Below are 20,208 nucleotides of genomic sequence, written 5' to 3'. Positions count from 1 at the left end.
TTGTCGGCAGGGCCGCTGGGGGCGAACAGGCATCCTTTGCTCGCAGCCTCCACGGCCAGGGAGGAATGGGAGCCGCCACCACCGCGTCCCCTCTGCAGACCCATCCTCACTTCTCCTGAGTCCCTGATCTTCCGTTGAGGCTTCCAGCAAGGAGTGGGGGGCTCCGGGTTTCTCTCCGGGAGGTTGAGGGGTTGGGCCGCGGGCAGGCTCCGTCATCGTGGGGTCCCCACGGCAGGACACGCCTGGCAGGGCTGCCGTCCGCCCCGGCCTCGGGCCCCCAGCAGCTCCCGGGATGACGCAGCGTGTCCAGGAGCCGCAGGGTCTCCGGTGGGCGCCTGGCTGTTCCTCGGCCCCGTCCCGCCATCCGCCCCTCCCGCCCGCCTTGCTCGCTCCTGGACTTCGTGTCCCCGTCTTGAGCACTTGCTGGTTCTCGTCTTGTCCTCAGCGGAACGCACAGGCTCTGCAGATTCCGGAGCCAGCACCCGGGGTCAACTCTTGCGGCCCCGGGGTGCGGGTCCCCAGCCCCTCTGCTCTCTGGTCGGCCCCTCGCGGTCGGAGGGGAGCCGCACGGTCAGTGGACAGTCCGCCTCTTGGAAGCCGCTCTGGCTGCGTCCTTGGCACGGAAGCCTGGAGGAATCCCACTCCCTTTCCCGCGACCCCCTTCACTCTGCCCGTTTGATGAGACCCGAGGGGTCCTTGCAAACAGCGAGGTCTGTCTTCAAGCGCCAAGAGCCCGGGTGAGGGGCTCCCCGCGCGGCAGCTTCCCAGGGCAGGGGCAGCTGCTAACGGGCCTTCCCGGAGCAGGAGCGCGGCGGCGCCAGGAGACAGGACAGGTCCCTTCTCATCTCGGCCCGGCGGCTCTTGGCACAGATTTAAACAGTAGGCTTCACCTGTTTGGATCTGCCTCTTTGCCTGTAAAAATACATATATATATATATTTTTTTATTTTGCTAAACTAGGAGTTTCTGAAATCACTTATAAATGTGACAACAACAACAACAACAACAAAAAAAAAAAAAAAACAAGGAGGAAAGGCAAAGTCCGAGGAGAAAGGCTAGAACTCCATTGTTTTTAGTGAGCGATGACACAGCAGAAAGTAAGCGAAGGTGTAGCTTAAAACCAGGCAGGGGCACAGGAGAGGATGGGGCAGGAGGCGGGGCGAGGGGGGCGAGGGGGAGGGACGCAGGGTGGCCCCGGTGTCACAGGACAGGACCCCGGGATCACTCGGGACGTGTCGGGGCGCAGGAGCCGCTCGCCTCTCCCGGGTAGAACTGAGAACACTTCCTCCGAGACGACAGAGGGATGCAAACAATAAAAGATCCACAAACACCACAAACTAGGAAAAACAGGGGGAACGAATTCAGGGAGAACAGTAGCGGGAGGAGCAGGGCCTCAGCCGCCAGGGGAGCCGTGTGGCCGCCCCGGCCCGTGGCCCCGGGCCCCCCCGTGCCCGCCACGTCCATGAGCCCAGGACACAGCTGCTTTTCATTCACCCAAACGCCCCCCCTTCACTTAAAAGCAGCCTCCAACCGTCTGTGGACAGAGAAATGGAACGGCCGCCCTCCCCCTCCGGCCCCGTGGGCCCCGCGGCTCGCTCCCCACAAGTGTGTGGCCCAGCGGGCGACTGTGACGGGAAGGGGCCGCGTGGGGCTGACTCGGTGTTGCGGCCGCCCCTGACTCGGCCCGGCCGCCCCGCGGGGCAGGGGCAGGGGTGCGCTGGGCGTGCAGCTGCAGGAAGCCCAGCCTCCGGGCGTGCTGCTGGCGGGTCCTGCTGTCTCAAGCGCAGTCCACCCGGTTCACGATGCTGAGCCAGCAGCCGCTGCAGGGATCCCCCCCCCGACCCCGTGACCCTCAACGGTGGGCGAGACCCGTGGGATTCGGGCACCCATGCCTTCCCGTCCTTAGAGGCCACGCACGTTTGAGTGAAGCATGCCAAGTAGGGTAGAGACGCCCGTCCTTGCGCATCTCCACCCCCCACCCCCCGCGCCCGTGGCCAGAAACCATTCCCCGCAGCCGCACGCACACGGGTCCTCACCAACCACTCCTCACTACACACCACTGACACTGACAGCCCGAGGGCTCAGTGCGATCGGCAAAGGTGAGTGCTCCTGGGGGGCCCCGCGCGAGGTCTCTGCATGCCGGGTCGCAGCCCGCCCGCATCCCCAGGGCGGTGCGCGTGCACCGCGTAGGACAGGACGTTAGGATGCTGGATTCTGTTGCCTTCGCTCAGCCACACCAGTCACCTCTTGTGTGTTTTTTTTTGCATGGGTCCTCCGAGTCCAATTCCAATTCTGACTCCGGCTGCCCCAGTCTCTTGTTTAGCCGCTCTACTGCTGCTGGACGTGCATGTGCTCTGGCAGCAGGTTCCCATGGACACATCCCGTTAAGTGAATGGGACGTCAGGATGTGCTAGGTACGTTCGGCCGCACTGGACAGGAGCCTACTCCTGGATGTACCTGGGACCACTCACGGGCAGCAGTGCGGTGTGGCGGCGAGGGCCCCAGTTAGGCTCCCATCCGCGGACAAGGAGGCAGCATGACCGATGACTTAGAGCTTAAGATCCGTAGGCTGCATGTTTGGAAAAGATGGAAAAGTGCATGTAGCATGACCAGCAGAGCTGCTGTGGCAGCCCAGGCCTGCAGCTCCGCATTCCCTGGAAGATGCCCCGGGAGCAGTCCGGACCCCACCTCGGCTCTGCTTGGGGCCCTACGGTCCAGCACTGCCAGCCCAGGCCGGGCAGCACACACGCTCCCAGGGACCCCGGGGCCTGAGTCGGGGAAGGGCAGAGGGGGTCACACGGCACATGTTAGGGGGAGGTGGCCCGAGGCTGACGGCAGGGGCGTGAGCCACCCGCTAGAGACGTCCTCCCAGTGGGTTGTGCACACGTGAACCACCCCCCGGGCCTCACGGCATGCCGCGCGGGCTCTGGCCTGCACGGCTACCGGGCATCACGGCGCTGACGCGGCTCCTAAACCACCACCTCCGTCCACCTGCCGCTCCTACACCACACAGCTCCGTGGGCTCTCCGTCCACCCCGGGCTCCGGGAACCGCAGCTTGAGTGTTAGCCGCGTGACCACACGCTCTGCTTCCTTAGTACCCCGAGGCCTGACCCAGCCAGAAATGTTATCTGAATCATCAAAGTGAATTTCTAAAAATCGTGTTAAGAGTACCTTTAAAATTCTATGTCATTTATTGGTTTGTTTTTTCGGTGTAATTTAAAAAGTTCTGGGGACCAAAAAAAAAAAAAAAAAAAGGCTGTTTTTGCTTACACGTTACACACAGCAGAGAGCAGGTCTTCCACCCAAATTCTTCTAATAACGTGTCGAATGTGCACTTTGAAATGCGTAGGTGTGCATAAAGCTGGAGGGTCCCGCACATGAGCACGCAAAAGCCCCTCGCCCGACACTCACGGGGAAAGGGAGAAGAGGACAAAGCCCAGGCGTTGGGATGAAAGCAAGAAGCAAATCCAGTAACGCTTCCCGCAGAAGGGCCTCCTGGAGGGGCGGGCGCTCAGGGCTCGGGCGGGTGGCACCTCAGCCAGCCCGCGGTGGGCGAGCGGCCCTGCAGGTGGCACAGCGCGGGGGCGGGTCGGGGGGCTGTGCGGGACCCCCCCACGCCCTACAGCAGACGCGGGGCTTCGTTCCACGGCTCAGAGCGGCCGCGGCGCTGCGGGGGCCCCAGCGATTTCAGGCGGGAGGCCGGGGCGGGGGACGCTTGGACGGTGCCACATGCCAGCGCGGGGACCTCTGTGTCCAGCCACAGAAAGCTCAGAATATGAACACGGCACTTAAAAAAAAAAAGAGAGAAAATCATTGAGTTATTGAATGAAAATTATTGAATGATTGAATGTCTAAGGGGTTAAAAAGTGATTTGCAAGATTTTGTCCTTCCTGGAGCTTCAGGGAATATATCTCAGAAATTGGGCAGAAGTAATGTATATTGCTTTTAAGTGACCTGGTTTCTTTCCATCTGGGGAGAAGATTGCAGAGGTGCAGCGTAAAAATCGGTATACGTCATTTTTCCATTAGAAATTATTTTGCACGCCTCTGAATTTCTTTGTTTCCCTTTTATATGGCAAAAAAAATCAAAATAAATATATTTTTAGAACCATATCTCTTTAAGCCAAAAAAAAAAAATAGGTGTTTTTTGAATTCAACTTTTCTACATAAATGAAGCAAAGACTTATCTATGTGGCCTGAATCATTCCAATTTACAAATACGTTTTACTACTAGAGACGATGCCTCGTTTTACATATTCGTGATTTCTTTTAAAATTGAGGGAGATAAAAAGTTTTTTTGTATATATATTTATATATATACTTTTATATATAAAAATATTTATATAAAAATATTCATATATACTTTTATATATATTTTTATATATACTTTTATATATATATAAACTTTTACTAAGTTCCCTTGGTAGAGCTGCCACGGGAGAAACAGGCGAGAAAAGCTGTAAAGGGCCTTCCCGTGAATTGCCCCAAGATCTGGGGCGCGTCGCTCTGACATTCGGTACGACCCTTTCAGAGCTTCAGCGAGTCCTCTCCTGCGCAGTTTGAGCTTCTAGACTCAAATCCAGTAGCAAGCCGGCCTTCTGGGCAGTTTGACGAGGTGGGTCAGCCGCACAGTCAGGCTGCCCTTCAAACACGCCCACCGTGCTTTCAGCCCCTAAGATTTTAAAAAAAATAAGTAATTGACTCTTATCAAGATAAGAGATCAGGAGACGCCTCCAGATGTTATTTCCTGTAAGCTGGTTTTGAGGAGATAAGCTTGGTCTCCACGCCCCCTTCCGGCCCCCGGGCAGGCCCCCCAGCTCAGTCGGAGCGGACGTGAACAGGGCGTCCTAGGCTGGTGCACGCAGGCCGGGTGGCCTCCCGGTCCGCAGGGCAAGGGTAAGATTCCCCAGGAGGCAGATGCTGCGAGGCTGGTCCGAGGAGTCCGGCCTCAGCCACCTGGCACCCAGCAAGGACTCCTCGGCAGCGCCTCTGGGTCCCCGAGAACGAAGGCTTGTGTGCGTGGAGTCAGCCTTGGACCTTTTTCCGAGGCGCTCGTGACAGTATCGCCAAGGGGACCGATGCACCACGGGTCGACCGGTCTCAGCCCCCGAAGTGCAGCAACAGGCACTTGAGGGTGGACATCCGTCCGACTAGGAGAAACCGTCCCTTTTCAGATGTCTCTCTCCATATGACATTCGATCAGACCCTCGTCTCTGTTTTCAAGAGAGGGGAGCGCGACCGCACATGGAGGAGGCACCTGGACGTAGTCTTACCAGTCCTTAGTGGATGATACAAGGTCAGTCAGCGGGTTTAACAGTTCCCGTTGCTCCCGCCCTGCCTCAGGACAGGGGTTTGGTGAACGGGAGAAAACAACACCGTGGGAGGTCGTGTGTCTTGCTGAGGGACCAACCAGGGGCAGGCGAGGGGCAAGGGGGTCCGTTGTCACGTTCTTGTGATGGGCGCCAGCGCAACATCAGATCTCGTTTTCGGGACTGTGTGTTTCAGTGCATAGACACGGAGTTATGTTTTGATATCGGGGGTCTATGTCCTGACCTCCACGAGGGTGTGCCAGTGGAGCTCCTGCAGAGGTCCCAGCGGGATGCTTCGTTCGGTGGGAAGTAGTTCAGAGGAGCCCTGGGCACACAGGGCATTGCGGGCGGTTTGGGCTCAAAGGGCTCTTCGATGTCTTAGATCTGCCGAAGCAACACAGACCCAGTTCGCTCCTACCTGAGAAGGGCCGGTTCCCTGAATTCGGAAATCCAGAACTTGGTGAATGGTCCTGATTTTTTTTTTTTTTCTTCAGCTTTTGCTTGGATGCTGCAAAACTTAGACACCGCTTAAAGCATTTTGTCGTGATTTTCCCATTGCCATTCTTAAATGTCTTTTTAGGCCCGATTTCTCCAGCCAGGCTGGTGACATTCCCTACACCAAATTATTTCCCCTTGGTGTTACTTAAACCCCAAGGCAAATGCAAGGTCATGGATCGGGCACAAATGTTTTGGGGGTTTTTTTGGGTTTTTTTTTTTTGTTTGTTTTGTTTTTTGTTTTTGTCTCGTATACATCCACGAGGCAGCAAGCTTAGCTCTAAGACCGATTGTTCCCCGTGTGTGCGTTCTCAGAGTATTTTCACCAAAAGCACCTTTGGAGGGGAAGCGATATTCGATATTCGAGGCGAGTGTTTTATGTCACAGAACTTTGCATCTCCAAGCATAGGAACTTAAAATAGACTTGGTGCTATTGTCCTGGTAACTGCCAGGAAGCCAGGAGGGCGGTGAGGGTCTGGTGTGCTTCCCCGCGGCTGCCTGCCGAGCACTTCAGCGCGGCGGACCTGTGCCTGCCTTCTGGGGGGTTTCCATGGAAACCCAGTCAATCTCTTCTGCCATTTCAAAACCCAAGCTGTGCGGCACATGCTACTGTCTGATTTTATCCACGGGGGATTTTGATTATCCCACATGGGCCTCCCTTCATGGAAGAGATGTGCTCTTAGATGGGTAGTTGGAAATCGAATTTTTGTAAATCGATTTTACACCGCCCCATTATCAAGGGTCCTGGAGCTGGCTCCATCTGAGAAGCAAAGACCCCTTTTGTTAGGTGAATAATCACTCCCTCATTCACCGACTTCAGAAAATTGTATTTTTGAGTATTGAGATTTCTTAAGGCTAGGAAATCTGTATGTAAATCTAAGAGTTTAAAAAAGCCTGAAAGTCTTGAGCAGCAACAGAAAAATGAATACACGGAGGAGCGGAGAGAAGAAAGAAACCCTTCCAGGCTGCCTTATGTGGTCCGGAAGCACCACCTAAAGATAAAAGAGCCGAATTACCACCCCGGACACAACCCCGAGCTGCGGGTGTCGGGTGTCGGGGGAAGGAGACAAAGAGAGGCGGTGGGCTCCTCGGGGCTGCCCAACCCCCCCTCCCCGTCCCCTCGTGGCCCCGGGCTGCCCCGCTGTGCTGTGCGGGAGCCCACGGGGGTGAAGGCAGGGGAGGCTCCCTGGAGGAGGCGCGCGGGGGCGCAGGAGCCAGGGCAGGCCCGCGGTGCAGGTGCAGCTGCGCAGGTGAGGCGGGCGAGGGGCCCACTCAGGTCACGCAGCCGCGGGGCGGGAGGCGGGCCCGGAACTCCCCCCGACTGCCTGACTCAGAGCTTTGGGAAGAGCAGACCTCTTAAGAAAGCAAGAACTCTTTCTGGAAGTGTCTTTTTTTTTTTTTCTTCTTTCCCGGCACAGTGGAAGCTCTGAAAATGAGCCAAATCAATATTTTGTTTGTTGTTTTCATGGTGATAGAGGCCATTTTAAACACCTCTTTTTTTTTTTTTTTAAATCAGATGATGCCTTTGTAAATGGCTTGAATGCACAAAATCTCTGGAAAATCTTACTCTCTCTCTCTCTCTCTGTCTCTCTCTCTTTTTTTTGTAATTAGTCAAATCTGATTTTCATTTGCATTAGTTTGGTTATAATGCCTCACTTCAAATCTGAACAGAATATGTCAACCTCCTACAGCCCTCACCAAAAAAAGGCATATTGAAGAATCTCTACTCATGTTAAAATGAATAAATTTTAAATAAATTTGCACTGAGTGGTTAAATTAGGAAGAGTTTAAGGATTTTTTTTTTTTAAAGCAAAAAGCAAGGCCAAGTGTGTATTATTGGCTAGTAGGAAACATTTCTGTTTCTTGATTCATTTTCCAAACAGAAACTTGCATGAAGATCAGCCTCTCTTAGATAGAATGATTTTTACTGCTCGCAAGTCGCCCTCCTCCTCCAGCTCTGGGGGGGGGGGGGGGGCGGGTCCACACGCCCCGGTGGAGGGGGGATGGGGGAGCTGAGGGAAATCAGCCCCGGAGGCCTGAGGCCAGGTCACTTCACCTGTTATTTAGGAAACAATCACTGAGTGATCTCAGCGCAAGAGTCTTGTGATGCAAGATTAATTGTACCTAAGTTGCTGTTACTTTAGCAGAAATCAGGTCAACAACCCGGGTTGTCCCTGTTCTTGATATGCAGATTCCATCTAAACGCCCCGTTGTTCCACCCAAACGCTTATTTTAAAACTCCCGGGCTCCCCCTGCCCCCCACCGTGCAGGCCGGTGACCTCCCCTTCCCGCCCTCCCCGCCTGGGCCTCCAGGGAACTTGAGCCTGCACCCCGACCCAGAGATAGCACCTCCCGAACCTTGAGACCTGGTGCCCTGGGCCCTTTTTGGGACTAAAGGAAACGTGGGCAGCTTCCGACTCCTAGGAACTGTCCACACGTGTGCGTGTCAGCACGGGGCACCCCAGGCCCGCCTCTGTCCGGTGCCGCGGGGCACAGGGGCTGCGCGGGGTCCCGCTCCTGACCTTGAGGAACTCCCGTCTGGCCCGGCTCAGCATCCGGCCCCGACGGTGGCTCTCTGAGAGGAAAGCCCCAAAACGCCTCAGACGCAGTCCACGTTCAGTAAACCCTTGAAATGTGTGATGTCCGCCCTTGCAGGGAAGGCAGGTGCTCCCCGAGCAGGGAGGAGCGCACAGGGCGTGACCCGGGCTGCTCCTAGGGGTCAGGTGGCTCACAAAGTGCCTCATCCTTGGGGTTAGGTTGGGTGTTTTGGGGGTAGCTTTTTTTTTTTTCTTTGAGATCTACACACTTGATGGAGAAAAAGAACTTTTCTTAGTTTTTGTCCTCGATTTCTACATTCCTGGTGGGTACGAGGCAAACTAAAGTAGGGCGGACTGAAGTGTCTCTGCAGCGCCCCCGGGATGGGTCTTGGGAAGGCTCGTGTAGGAGGTTGTAGGAAGGGGCAGTAATCATTTGTAAGGCACATTCCGTCCCCCCAGGGCAGTGGCAGTGGGGTAGTTAAGAAGTCAGGCAGTGTAGGCGTCGAGGACTCCCAGGACCTGGTCGACCAAGACGCCTGGGCTCCACTCAGGCCAGTGAAACAGGGTTCTAAGGCCCTGGAGCCCCCCGCCGCGCCCAGTGCTTGTCCGCAGGACGGCCCGGCCAGTCCCCAGCACTCCGCTCGGGGCCGCTGCCCTCCTGGGGTCGCGGGGTGGCCAGTCAGCCCCGCTGACCAAGAGTCCGCCTAATGGGAGCCCGCCATAAGGCTGGCGTGGGCCGTGTAGACGAGGATCTTGCACATCCTTTCCCCTGCGAGTCTTGCTGCGCACACGGCGGCTGCAGCCGAGTCCCACGGGGACCACAGTGACAAGGGGAGGTGGCAGGAGGTATTTGGAGGGATAGACTCTGGAGTAATAGCGTCGGGCCCAGGATGCTCCCGGGACTGTTGCAGCCCAGGCAGGTACTGAAATCCGTGATCCTTCTGGGAAGCGCCGTTGTGCGCGGAAGGAAGAAGGGAGCCAAGGTTGGTATCCGGTGGTCGGTCGGGCACGCGCCCCGCGCCCAGCAGGGAGCCCGCGGCTCCACGGCTCTTTCACTTGGGAGGCGAAGCCTCAGAGCCATTGCTTTCTGGATAAGTGAGGGACTTAGTTGCTCCGGGGATCGTATTTCCTTCCAGTAAATCACCCATTCTGCATTTTGCATTGCAGGTGCCCCACCCCTGGCTGCGACGGCTCCGGGCACATCACCGGGAACTACGCGTCTCACCGAAGGTAAGCGAGGCGCCTGCCCACTCGCGCTCGTGCCCCCTTCCCGCCCGCACGGCGGGACCCGCGGCTACGAGGGTCTAGAGCCGGGACCACCAGGCAGCACCGTCGTCACGGCGTCCGTCCCGGGACGCCAAGGGCCCTCGCCTGCCGGGCAGCCGGCCCACCGGTGAGAAGGTGCTCAGGTCGCCCAGCGGCAGCTGTGCCCCCTCGATGATCAGGGAAAAGCAGCCGACAGACGTGTTGTGAGGCCCGGGGCGGCCCGGGGAGCGGCGCCCCGACATCCTGGGAGCGGGCCTCTGAACACCGTGATCCGAGCCGCGGCTGCCCAGCCCCTGGGAGCGAGGAGCTGAGCTGAAGGCGCGGGGACGCTCGACGGAGCTCAGCACCGGCCCCGGGCTCCAGGACAACACGGTCCACGGCGCAGCCCCAGATCCTGCCACTCCCCCGCCCCGTGCCCGCCGCATTCAGAAGGGAACTGAGAGAAACTGTGGGAACGTCGTCTCCACGGAAGTGGATCGGGACCTGCGGCCAGGGGCACACACGTCCCGTCCTGTCGGGTTCGCAGCGACAAGCCAGCGCCGAGGCAGGGACAGGGCGTGCGAGGCAGGGACGGGGCGTGCGTGAGGACCCGTCCGACAGCGAGTGGCACCGGGTCGGCACAGGTGGCGACTGGGTTAGGGGAGGCCGCCGCCCGCCCGGCCGGTCTCGGAATCTCTGATTGTGAAGCGACGGTCCCGAAGCCCACGAGCACCTGCGCTTTAAGTGCGTCTCCCACGCGGAGGAAAAAAGAAGCAGAGGGAGGGGGGGAAGGGGAGAGACGGGAGGGGAGGGCAGGGGAGGCCCCTCAGAGACAGCGTCCGCCCGGGGCCGCCCACTAGAGGGAGGGTGTTTGCCCGAGGACCCCGATGAGGGGAGCAGGGGATGGGGTGGACGTGGGACCACCTGCGGGGGAGCAGGGATAGCCCCGGCCGCTCGACGGGTTGGAGGAGGGTCGGACACCGCGCCCACGCTGTGCGGCTCCGTCACTGAGCTCCGCGTGCTTCTGTCTGTTGTCCATCACCCGACGCACCTGTGGGCAGCGCGGGGCCGTGGGGCCTGGGCTAGCAGCGCCCACAGGAGGACTTGGGGCGATGGGAGGGCCTCTGCTCACCTCTCCCGGCCAGGGCTGTCCACCTGGGCCTCGCTGACGCGGGCGGTCGAGCGGCTTCCTGGCTCTACCACCATCACGGTCACTCGCGACAACCAAAGAAGTCTCTGGGCGTCCCCAGGTGCTCGCGGGGCCAGCAGCGCGGGGCCGGGCCGTGGTGTCACGTGCAGCGGGCTGACCCCACAGGTCAACCCCGCAGGTCAGAGCCTGCCGCCCTGTGCTGGATGCGCAGCAAGGGAGAGCAGACCAGACCAGAGCAAAATCACCCCACGAGATCGCAAAGACCCAGACACGCCACGAGCCCCCGCACCCGTGACGGCGGACGGTGGGACATCTGTGTAGGAAACGTCGTCGTGTAGCGTTCCATCACAAGTGTCACCCGGGACTCCCGGGCGAGAGGATCCGAAAGCGCCATTCGGAGGTGACACTTGCAGGGGGAGGCCGGAGCCGTGAACCGAAGCAGCGGCAGCATCGCAGCGGCGGGCAGTGGGGCTCCCGACCGGGCCAGGGAGGGCCTAGGGCGCACATGGTGACCCCGCTGCACCAACGGGCGGCCGGGCTGCACGAAGGTGAACGAGCGTGTGGCTCAGCGGCACCTGCCAGGTGCGTGCACGGCTTCCAGCACAGCGCAAGTGACCCAGGGACAGGGCTCTACGGGCTCCCTGGGTGGCTGTCAGCACGGTGCCCGCACCCAGGGAGACGCCCTGAACCCAGACAGCCGGAGTGGGGCCGCAGGGGCAGCCAGGTGGCACGGCAGGTGGCGGGGGTGGTGGGGCAGGTGGGGACCCAGGAGAAGAGGACGCGGCGCTGCTGGCAGGCCGGGCACCCGGGGCCTCGTGCGCGTGCTGAGGAGCCACTGCAGGGGTGACACGGACTGTGCTCGGGCGGCTCCGAGGTCCCCTGGCCTCCCGGCTGCCGGGTCTCAGACGGGGAAGCAGGTGGGTCAGGAGGATGCTTAGGACACACCGTGCGAGTAGCCGCAGCGAGGAGAGGAGGCGAGGGGCCCAGGGACGGTGTAGGCGCGGGACACGGACCTGCACAGGCTGAGGCCGCTCGCAGGCCCTGGAGGAGCGTAGGGGTTGCAGATCCACCAGCCGCTCGAGGGTCACGGCGACCCGGGCGACAGCGCGTTTGCCAGCAGAGAGAAGAGCCAGCCCGTGGGGTGTGGGGGCAGCCGCTGAGCAGTCAGGGGGGGAGAGGACCCCCCTTTCCTACATCTTACCTCAAAATGGAGCAGAGGGATAAAGGCAGCAGGAGGGAGAGATTTGGGTGCTGTTGCCACGTTCCTGCCAAAGGAGACGGGCCGCGCGCCAGGGAGACCACGCGCCAGGGAGACCGCCCGCAGCCCAGCCCGGCCCCGAGCCGCCCCAGTCTGCAGGGTGCCGCTTCTCGGCGGACGGGAGCCAGGCTCCTTCACCAAGAAGGTGCAAAGCTGAGGATGTGGGGTGCAGGGCCGGGGATGGGCCTCCTGTCGGGCAGCCCGCCTCCACCTGGGAATCCGCGTGGCCGGGGGGCCAGGGCTGACCAGGGAAGGGCGCGCCACAAGCCCAGGAGGAGCAGGGGCACGGTCTGGGCCCCCCTGGTCACACTGTGTGCCCACACGGGAGTCCATGTCCATGCTGAGTCTGCATCCATGCTGGAGCCCTGTCCACACTGGAGCCCTGTCCACACTGGAGCCCTGTCCACCTGGAGCCCTGTCCACCTGGAGACCTGTCCACGCTGGAGCCCTGTCCACACTGGAGCCCTGTCCACCTGGAGCCCTGTCCACACTGGAGCCCTGTCCACCTGGAGCCCTGTCCACCTGGAGCCCTGTCCACACTGGAGCCCTGTCCACCTGGAGCCCTGTCCACACTGGAGCCCTGTCCACCTGGAGCCCTGTCCACCTGGAGCCCTGTCCACCTGGAGCCCTGTCCACCTGGAGACCTGTCCACACTGGAGCCCTGTCCACCTGGAGCCCTGTCCACACTGGAGCCCTGTCCACCTGGAGCCCTGTCCACACTGGAGCCCTGTCCACACTGGAGCCCTGTCCACCTGGAGCCCTGTCCACCTGGAGCCCTGTCCACCTGGAGCCCTGTCCACCTGGAGCCCTGTCCACACTGGAGCCCTGTCCACCTGGAGCCCTGTCCACACTGGAGCCCTGTCCACACTGGAGCCTGTCCACACTGGAGCCTGTCCACACTGGAGCCCTGTCCACCTGGAGACCTGTCCACGCTGGAGCCCCATCCGCAGTGGAGTCCACATCCATGCTGAAGACCCGTCCACACTGGAACCCCATCCACATGGAGCCCCGTCCACAGTGAAGCCCCATCCACCTGGAGCCCTGTCCTCTCTGGAGCCCTGTCTACACTGGAGTCCACATCCACACTGGAGCCCTGTCCTCCTGGAGCCCCGTCCTCTCTGGAGGCCCGTCCACACTGGAGCCCCATCCACCTGGAGCCCCGTCCACCTGGAGCCCCGTCCACAGTGGAGTCCACGTCCATGCTAAAGACCCGTCCACCTGGAGCCCCGTCTACCTGGAGCCCCGTCCACCTGGAGCCCCGTCCACACTGCAGTCTGTGTCCATGTGTCCCGGGCGTGTCAGTAAATGGCCCAGTTTCTGGTCCTTCTGCAGAGTCCAGTTCCCTCTGTCCCGTGTGACCTCGTAGGACAGCGCGCTGGCCGGCGCTACGCCCGTACCTCCACCAGCACTTTCTGCCCCGGCTGCACGTTTTCCCACGCAGAAGTGTGAGCTTCTATTCCCAAGATTTTGAGGAAGGGAAGCGTGGCGTTGGGCGCCCTCTGTACGCCCGCAGACACGCCGAGGCCGCTACTCCGAGGTCGGGGTCGGGGTCGGGTCAGGGAGGGCTGAAGAAGGCGGGTCCCGAGAGGGCCCGGGAGGCGTGGCTGCTCCCCGGGGCTGCCCTTTCTGCACCCGCCGGCCCGCCCGTCCTCACCTGCCCGGCTCCCCAGCCTCGTCCCCCGGCCGCCGCAGCCGGGCCTCCAGGTCGTGGTCGTGGTGCCCCGGTCGGGGCCGCTGGGCTCTCAGGCCTCCGCGAGCACACGGCGGGGGTGGGGGGGGATGGTGGTGCCCAGGAGGGCCCCGCGCCGGGCTCCGTGTTCGTGGGGAGCAGCCCGGCTCCTGGAGAGCGGGGTGTCGAGCGGCGGCCGCGGGCGGGCGGACGCGTCCTGAAGCCCGGTCCCTCCCTAGTCTTTCAGGCTGCCCGAGGGCGAAGAAGAGCGGCATAAGGATAGCGCAGAGCAAGGAAGACAAGGAAGACCAGGAGCCCATCAGGTACGGGGGCGGGGGGCAGCGGGCGGCGGGAGGGTGCGGGCCCGCAGGCCGGGGAGCCAGGGAGCACGGCCTGGGACACCTGCCGCCCGCGGACGCACCGTCTACACAGCGGGCCGTGTGCCCAGCGGCTGCCACGGGCCACACTCCCCGTCCAGGTGCAGGGAGCGGCTCACGGACTGGGGGGTGGGGGCGGGTCCACGAAGGCCCCTGATGCGTCACCGCAACACTGAGAACCAGCGGTGGCCGCGTCCCGGCCTCTCAGGGGACTCCTGCACCCCCGCGGTCCGCCCAGGCGGTCGCCCGGGGCCCAGAGTCCGCGAGATGCCCCCGGCGTCGCCCGCCTGCAACGTTCGCCTCCGACTCTGGAGAAAAGTTTCCCGTGAGAACAAACTAAAAGTTCATTCAGATGAAAATTATCAAAATACCTGCGACTTAACAGAGTCCGGGGGTGACGTGAACGGCGCAGGAGCGCGTGTTTCCACAGGCCCGGGCGCCCCCCCCCCCCCAGGAGCGTCCTCGGCCGCCGCCCACTGCCAGCCCTTGCCCTCTCCTTCCCTCCGGCCGACCGAGCAGAGGCCGCCGGCGAGCGACGCCCCGACACAGCGTGTGGCTTTGCTCCCCAGGTGTCCCGTTCCCGGGTGCGACGGCCAGGGCCACATAACGGGGAAGTACGCCTCCCATCGCAGCGCGTCCGGGTGCCCCCTGGCCGCCAAGAGACAGAAGGACGGGTACCTCAATGGCTCGCAGTTCTCCTGGAAGTCCGTCAAGACGGAGGGCATGTCGTGCCCCACGCCCGGCTGCGACGGCTCGGGCCACGTCAGCGGCAGCTTCCTCACGCACCGCAGGTGAGTGGCTCCCAACCCAACCCCCCTGCTCGGAAAGAGCCACGGCGACGCTGCCGGCAAAGCCATGACCTGCCCCGCGCAGGCGGGAGACCCTAGAGCGGGTGGAGAAGCAAGTCCCAGTCCCGCCCCTGGATCAGCGGAGGCTCTCGGCAGAGAACCTGCTGGAATTGTGCGCGGGCACCCGTAGGTCATCCCCAGGCGGCACCTGGCCCGGGGTCTCACGCCGCAGCCTGGACGCGCCCGGGAGGCCAGTCATGCCCTGAACCGCTACCGCCCACGCCTCCGTGTCTGCAAGCCCCCGAGCGCCGCAGCACAGGAGGCCCGCCTGTGGCTCCCCGTGGAAGGGTCGGGGGGTGCGGGCAAATCAGAGGCCAACGAGGCGGGTTGGACATGGGGGTCCCCGGCTTCTTGGAAACCAGGCCGGCAGGAGAAACGGGGGAAGGGCACGTCCAGCGCAGGATGAACAAAGTCGCCGCAACCCCGCGTCCTAGGTGTTCGGGGACGGGGACACTGAGCCTTCCAAGGTTCCTTGAAAGGAAGGTGGCTTTTTAATTGTCAAAGAAATTCCTCAGAGGTAGGAAAGTCCGACGGGGACAGTGGGGCCCCCGGCCAGCGGCCCGGCCCAGGGGAGCCCGCAGCCCCCCAGAGGTTCCCAGCGTCCGGGCGCAGGGCCGGATCACGCTGCTAGTGCTGGACTGCCGGGCCAGGTGGGACTGGGGCCCCACTGTCCCCGTGGAAGCCTCCCTGGTTGGCCCCGGAGGTCCCCGGACGTGACCCGCCTCCTGGCCAGCAGGAGGGCCCCCGGCTGTGCCTGACGAGCCTGAGGCTTGGGGGTGGGCGCCGCGCTCCTGCCCACACAGGCCTGGGGGTGACGTGTCGGGGCACTCGGAGGTCGTGGGGGTCAGGGCCCTCCGGGCGGAGGACAGCCGTCGGGGGCTTCACTTGCCCGCAGGAGCGGCGAACGGCCGCCTTTCGCCAGCCGGGCCGGAGCAGGGCCACGGAGGCGCCCGCGGGCAGCTGTCCTGAGCGCACGGGGCTCGGCGTGGCCCCGCTGCCGGAGGGTGGGCTGCGCAGGAGGGACACAGGCGGGCGCGGGCGGAGGGCGTGGAGGGCGCCGTGCATGGAGCCCCCGCACTCCCGCCGTCTGTCCTGTGCAGGGGCCCCGCTCAGTGACCGTGGGCAGCGCCGACCCTCCACCCCAGAACTTCGCCGTCTGCCCAGGCTGACGCGGTGTCTGTGGGAACCCTCGCTGCCCGCGCCTTCCCCCTGCCTGGTGCCCACCACCCACTCTCTCTTCCACAAGTCCCCTCCCACAGGGACCCCGCCCGACGAGCCCTGAGCCTGGGGTCCTCCAGGGGCCCTGTGTGGCAGGTGTCAGACGTGCCCCCCGCAAGGCTGAACCACGTCCTCCTGTTCTCATTTATGCTGCTGGGCGGGCAAAACTGATTCCCTGAAGGCGTGAGAGCAGACGCCGGGCGGCGAGCACCTGGCCGAGCACCCAGCCAAGCCCCCGACCAAGCACCCAAACAAGCACCCAGCAAGCACCCGGCCAAGCCCCTGGCCAAGCACCCAGTAAGCACCCAGCCAAGCCCCCAGCCAAGTACCCAATGAGCACTCAGCCAAGCACCCAGCAAGCACCCAGCCAAGCCCCCGGCTAAGCCCCCAGCCAAGCACCTGGCCAAGCCCCCAGCCAAGCACCCACCAAGCCCCTGGCCAAGTCCCTGGCCAGGCACCCAGCCAAGCACCCACCAAGCACCCAGCCAAGCACCCGCCAAGCCCCCACCAAGCCCCTGGCCAAGCACCCAGCCAAGCACCTACCAAGCACCCAGCCAAGCACCCAGCCAAGCACCCAGCAAGCTCGCCCACACCCGTGCCTGGGGTTGGTGGCCCTGCTGTGAGGAGCGACTGGCCGCCCCACAGCCAAAGGCCTCGGTCAGGAGGGGCCCACAGACAGCCCCGCTGTGGCCCGGCCCCCTGTGCTGTGAACACAAAGTGGGTTTAGAATCAAAGGGAAGCCTCCGCTGACACAGGAAGTTCCTGTTATTCGTCTTTTCCCCCCAAAGTGTGAGAGCCTTGGGAGGCGGGAAAGGACCGAGGGTCATGGCGCCAGGTCGTAAACGGTAGATGAAACCACTTCGTCTGTTTTGTTCCGGGGGGGGGGGGTCAGCGGGACTCCAGTCGGGGTCCTGAGCGGAGCCGCCGAAAAGGACGTGGAAAAGGTCCTATTGCGTCTCTAGGGCGGGCTGGCTCTCCCTAAAGAAGCAATGGTGAAAATGAAAACCAAGTCATTCAAAACCAATTTTTTCCCCCATATAAATCCGGCAAATCCCTCTGGGATACGCTGCTAACACCCCAGACAGGAGGAAAGTAAGATCCTTCGCTTTCTGACGATGCGGCACGTTTTTAAGACTCACGGCCTCCACGATTCGGGAACACGTCCCAAGAATTCGGGAGCGAGCGGCTGTCCCCACCGCTGCCCCCCCTTCGAGTCCCCGAAGCAGCGGCAGTGAGGCCCATGGAGGGCCCCCCTGGGGCTGTGTGGAGGGTTCCAGAAGGTCCAGTCGGGGAAGCAAGGCAAGGGGACCGGGACCGAAAGTGGCCTGAGATAGGGCAGAGGGCAGAGGGCAGGTGTCGCAGGGGCGAGCGACACGGCTGCTGCAGGAGGAGGAGACGCGGGTGCGGCCAGTACCTCCCAAGGGCTCGGGCGGTGCAGCCTCAGGGACGCAGAGCCCACGTGCCGCCAGGGAGGAAAGAGCGGGGACAGAGGGGACAGAGCCGGGCGGCCCGGCAGGCGGAGCTCGGGCGAGGGCAGGGCCCGGCGGGAGTCCGGGGGGCAGGCGGGTGGCCGGGGAAGCTGCTGCAGAGAGGGGCTGAGCGGGCAGGACAGGCCCGGGGCCCCCAGGACCCCAGGACCGCCCCCGCCGCCCCGGGGGAGCACGCAGTGGGCTCCCCCCTCGCAGCCAGGGGGTGCAGGAGGGCCACGCAGACCGCAGCCCGGCACAGCCCTGGGGAGACGCCGGACACAGGGGTCCCTAGAGGGGGTGCGGGCGGCCGGCTGGCAGTCGCGCCCCGAGGCCGTGACCTGGCTGTGGGGGGCCGGACCATCCCTCCCCTCCCACCCTCCTCACCCGCACTCCTCGCCCCTGCGCCTTCCTGTTCCTGGAACACGCCTCCCTCCATGTGCCCCTCGGCCCGGAGAGGCCTCCTCGTCCTTCAACAGGCCGCACCCTGGGGCGAGCACCGCCACCTGCGCCGACCCTGAGTCGCCCTCAGGTCCCGGGACACGGGTACCACAGTATTCCCAGCTCGAGACCAGAGGCGGCTGCGCGGGGCTCGTGGGCAGAGGCAGAGCAGGACTCACACCCAGGCCCCCCGCATGTCGTCCCAGCGGCGTCTGGCCCGGTCCCTGTCCCGGCCGCCCCCTCTTGCCCCACTGCAGTCCGGGCGGCGTCTGGCCCGGACCGTTCGCCGCAGACCCAGCGCCTCACTGCGCCTGGCGCCGGCACCTAGGAGACGCCTCCTGCCCCGTGCAGGGTGCAGGGTGCAGGGTGCGGGGTGCAGGGCGCCAGGAAAGCCCGGGGTCTGCTGCAGACAGACGGTCACAGGCCTGGGGCGCGCCGGGGGATGTCGTCTGCGCTCGCCCCGCTGCTCCGAGTGCCCAGGTGCTCCCACCGCCTCCATCTCCTCCACCCCAGGACACGAGGAACAGGCCGCAAACCAGAGCCACTAGGTCTAACCCTGCAAGGTCACCAAGTATCTTAGAACGAAGCCTTCTCCTTCACTGGGCTGGACCAAAGAGACATTTTTTTTTTTTTTTTTCACAAAGATCACGTCCTAGTCCCTCTAAAACGTTTGCACCCGGACCCTAGGACCCGATTTACTTTATTCCCAGCTTCCTCGCAGTTCACAAACGGGAGAGCCCGTCCTCGAATGTTTATTTTGCTTGACACTTGCCAAGAGAATCACGTTAAAAATAAGCCACCAGCCTGAGAGCTTACTCCGCGGGTTACTCTTATGATCCATCTTCTCCTGCAAGGCTCTGCAGGAGCACCTTCCCTCCCCGGCACCCCCAGGGGACCCAGGGCAGCATCACCAGGTGCAAGGGACGCTGGGAGATGTAGTCTTCCCAAGGGATGCTGGGAGGCGTAGTCCCTCAAGGGGCACTGGGAGGCGTAGTCCACCTTGGGGATGTTGGGGAGACGGGGTCTTTGTGAGCCCAAGCAGAGGAAGGCTCTGTGCTACCCCGTTTCCGCTGGATGTTAAGAAGCCACTGGTTATTTTTACAAACATACGTCACTGAACCACAGCGCCCTGAGATCCGCATGGTCCCGATTTCAGAGACCAGAAAACCAACAGCAAGAAGGTGAGACTCTCTCCCGTGGGCACTCGGCCTTAAGGAGAGAAGTCTGTCTGGTGGGTGTCACCCGTGGCCCCCTGCGTGCACCTGAGGGACCCACCCCTGGATGCTCACAGCACGGGCATCACCTGTGAACCGCTGCGTGCACCTGCAGGACCTGGCCCGGGATGCTCACAGCACGGGCGTCACCGTGGACCTCTGCGTGCACCTGCGAGAATGGCCCGGGATGCTCACAGCACGGGAGAAACCTGTGGACCTCTGCATGCACCTGTGGGCCCGGGATGCTCACAGCACAGGGACTCGGGGAGGCCTCGGGAAGAGCACTGCGGCCCACTCGCCTACTAGGCTTCCTCTGGGCCTCTTGGGTGGTGGAGGTGGGGGGAGGTCCCCTGCTCTTGTCCAGGCAGAGGGGAAGCAGCGGGGGGGGGGGGGGGGCAGACCTCTCCTGCCCAGCTGGAACAGCCCTGCCCTTGGCCCCCCATGGAGACGTCCTCCGCCTCTGCGGGGGGTCCTCTCACAGCTGGGAGCGCGCCCCTCCCTCCGAGGCCACCTGCACACCCAGAGGACCCGCCCAGAGGGCCCTCAGGGAGCTCCCAGGTACTCTCTCAAGACCTGTGATGACAAATCCAAATTCCACAGCTTCGGGGAATTGGTGGCCTTCCAAGCCAACTGTGCTCCATCCAAGCTGTGGATGAACCGGGGGCCCTGTCGCCTCGGGAGCACTCCCCCTGCACTCTGTGCGGCCCCCTGGTCCCTCACCCTTCCCTGCAGACACTTGTCCCCTTTCCCAGCCGCCCTGGGTTGTCTCCTCTGGCTTCTGCTGCTGGATGCAAGAGGCAGGACGAGACTGGAGGTCATGGCCCGAGCTCCCCAGACCACGTGGTGGTTTTCCGTGTCAGGAAAGCGCGTGGAACGCATCATGCTTCCCTTCACCACACAAGGAGAGCGGTCTTCTCAGTTCCAGATCTCTTTCCCAGAGGGGGAGGGGGAGTGGGCTCGGGTGGCCCGTCTCCAGGAGGAG

General features: G+C 62.5%; 1 protein-coding gene across 4 annotated transcripts in view; it reads left to right on the top strand.

Moving 5' to 3' along the window:
- The window catches only part of MYT1L (myelin transcription factor 1 like), a 141,584-nt gene that overhangs the window by 102,037 nt on the left and 19,339 nt on the right, over positions 1-20,208 (top strand). For all 4 annotated transcript variants that reach the window (XM_055327330.1, XM_055327331.1, XM_055327333.1 and 1 more), the window contains exons 14-16: positions 9,508-9,570; positions 13,902-13,985; positions 14,609-14,830. In XM_055327330.1, coding sequence (XP_055183305.1) covers positions 9,508-9,570; positions 13,902-13,985; positions 14,609-14,830 — 369 coding nt within the window. The remainder of the gene's footprint in view (positions 1-9,507; positions 9,571-13,901; positions 13,986-14,608; positions 14,831-20,208) is intronic.

Source organism: Nyctereutes procyonoides, unplaced genomic scaffold (genome assembly GCF_905146905.1).
Source record: "Nyctereutes procyonoides isolate TBG_1078 unplaced genomic scaffold, NYPRO_anot_genome, whole genome shotgun sequence".
NCBI lineage: Eukaryota > Metazoa > Chordata > Mammalia > Carnivora > Canidae > Nyctereutes > Nyctereutes procyonoides.
The sequence above is the reverse complement of the archived record's forward strand: the minus strand, read 5'-3'. Positions and strand labels throughout refer to the sequence as shown.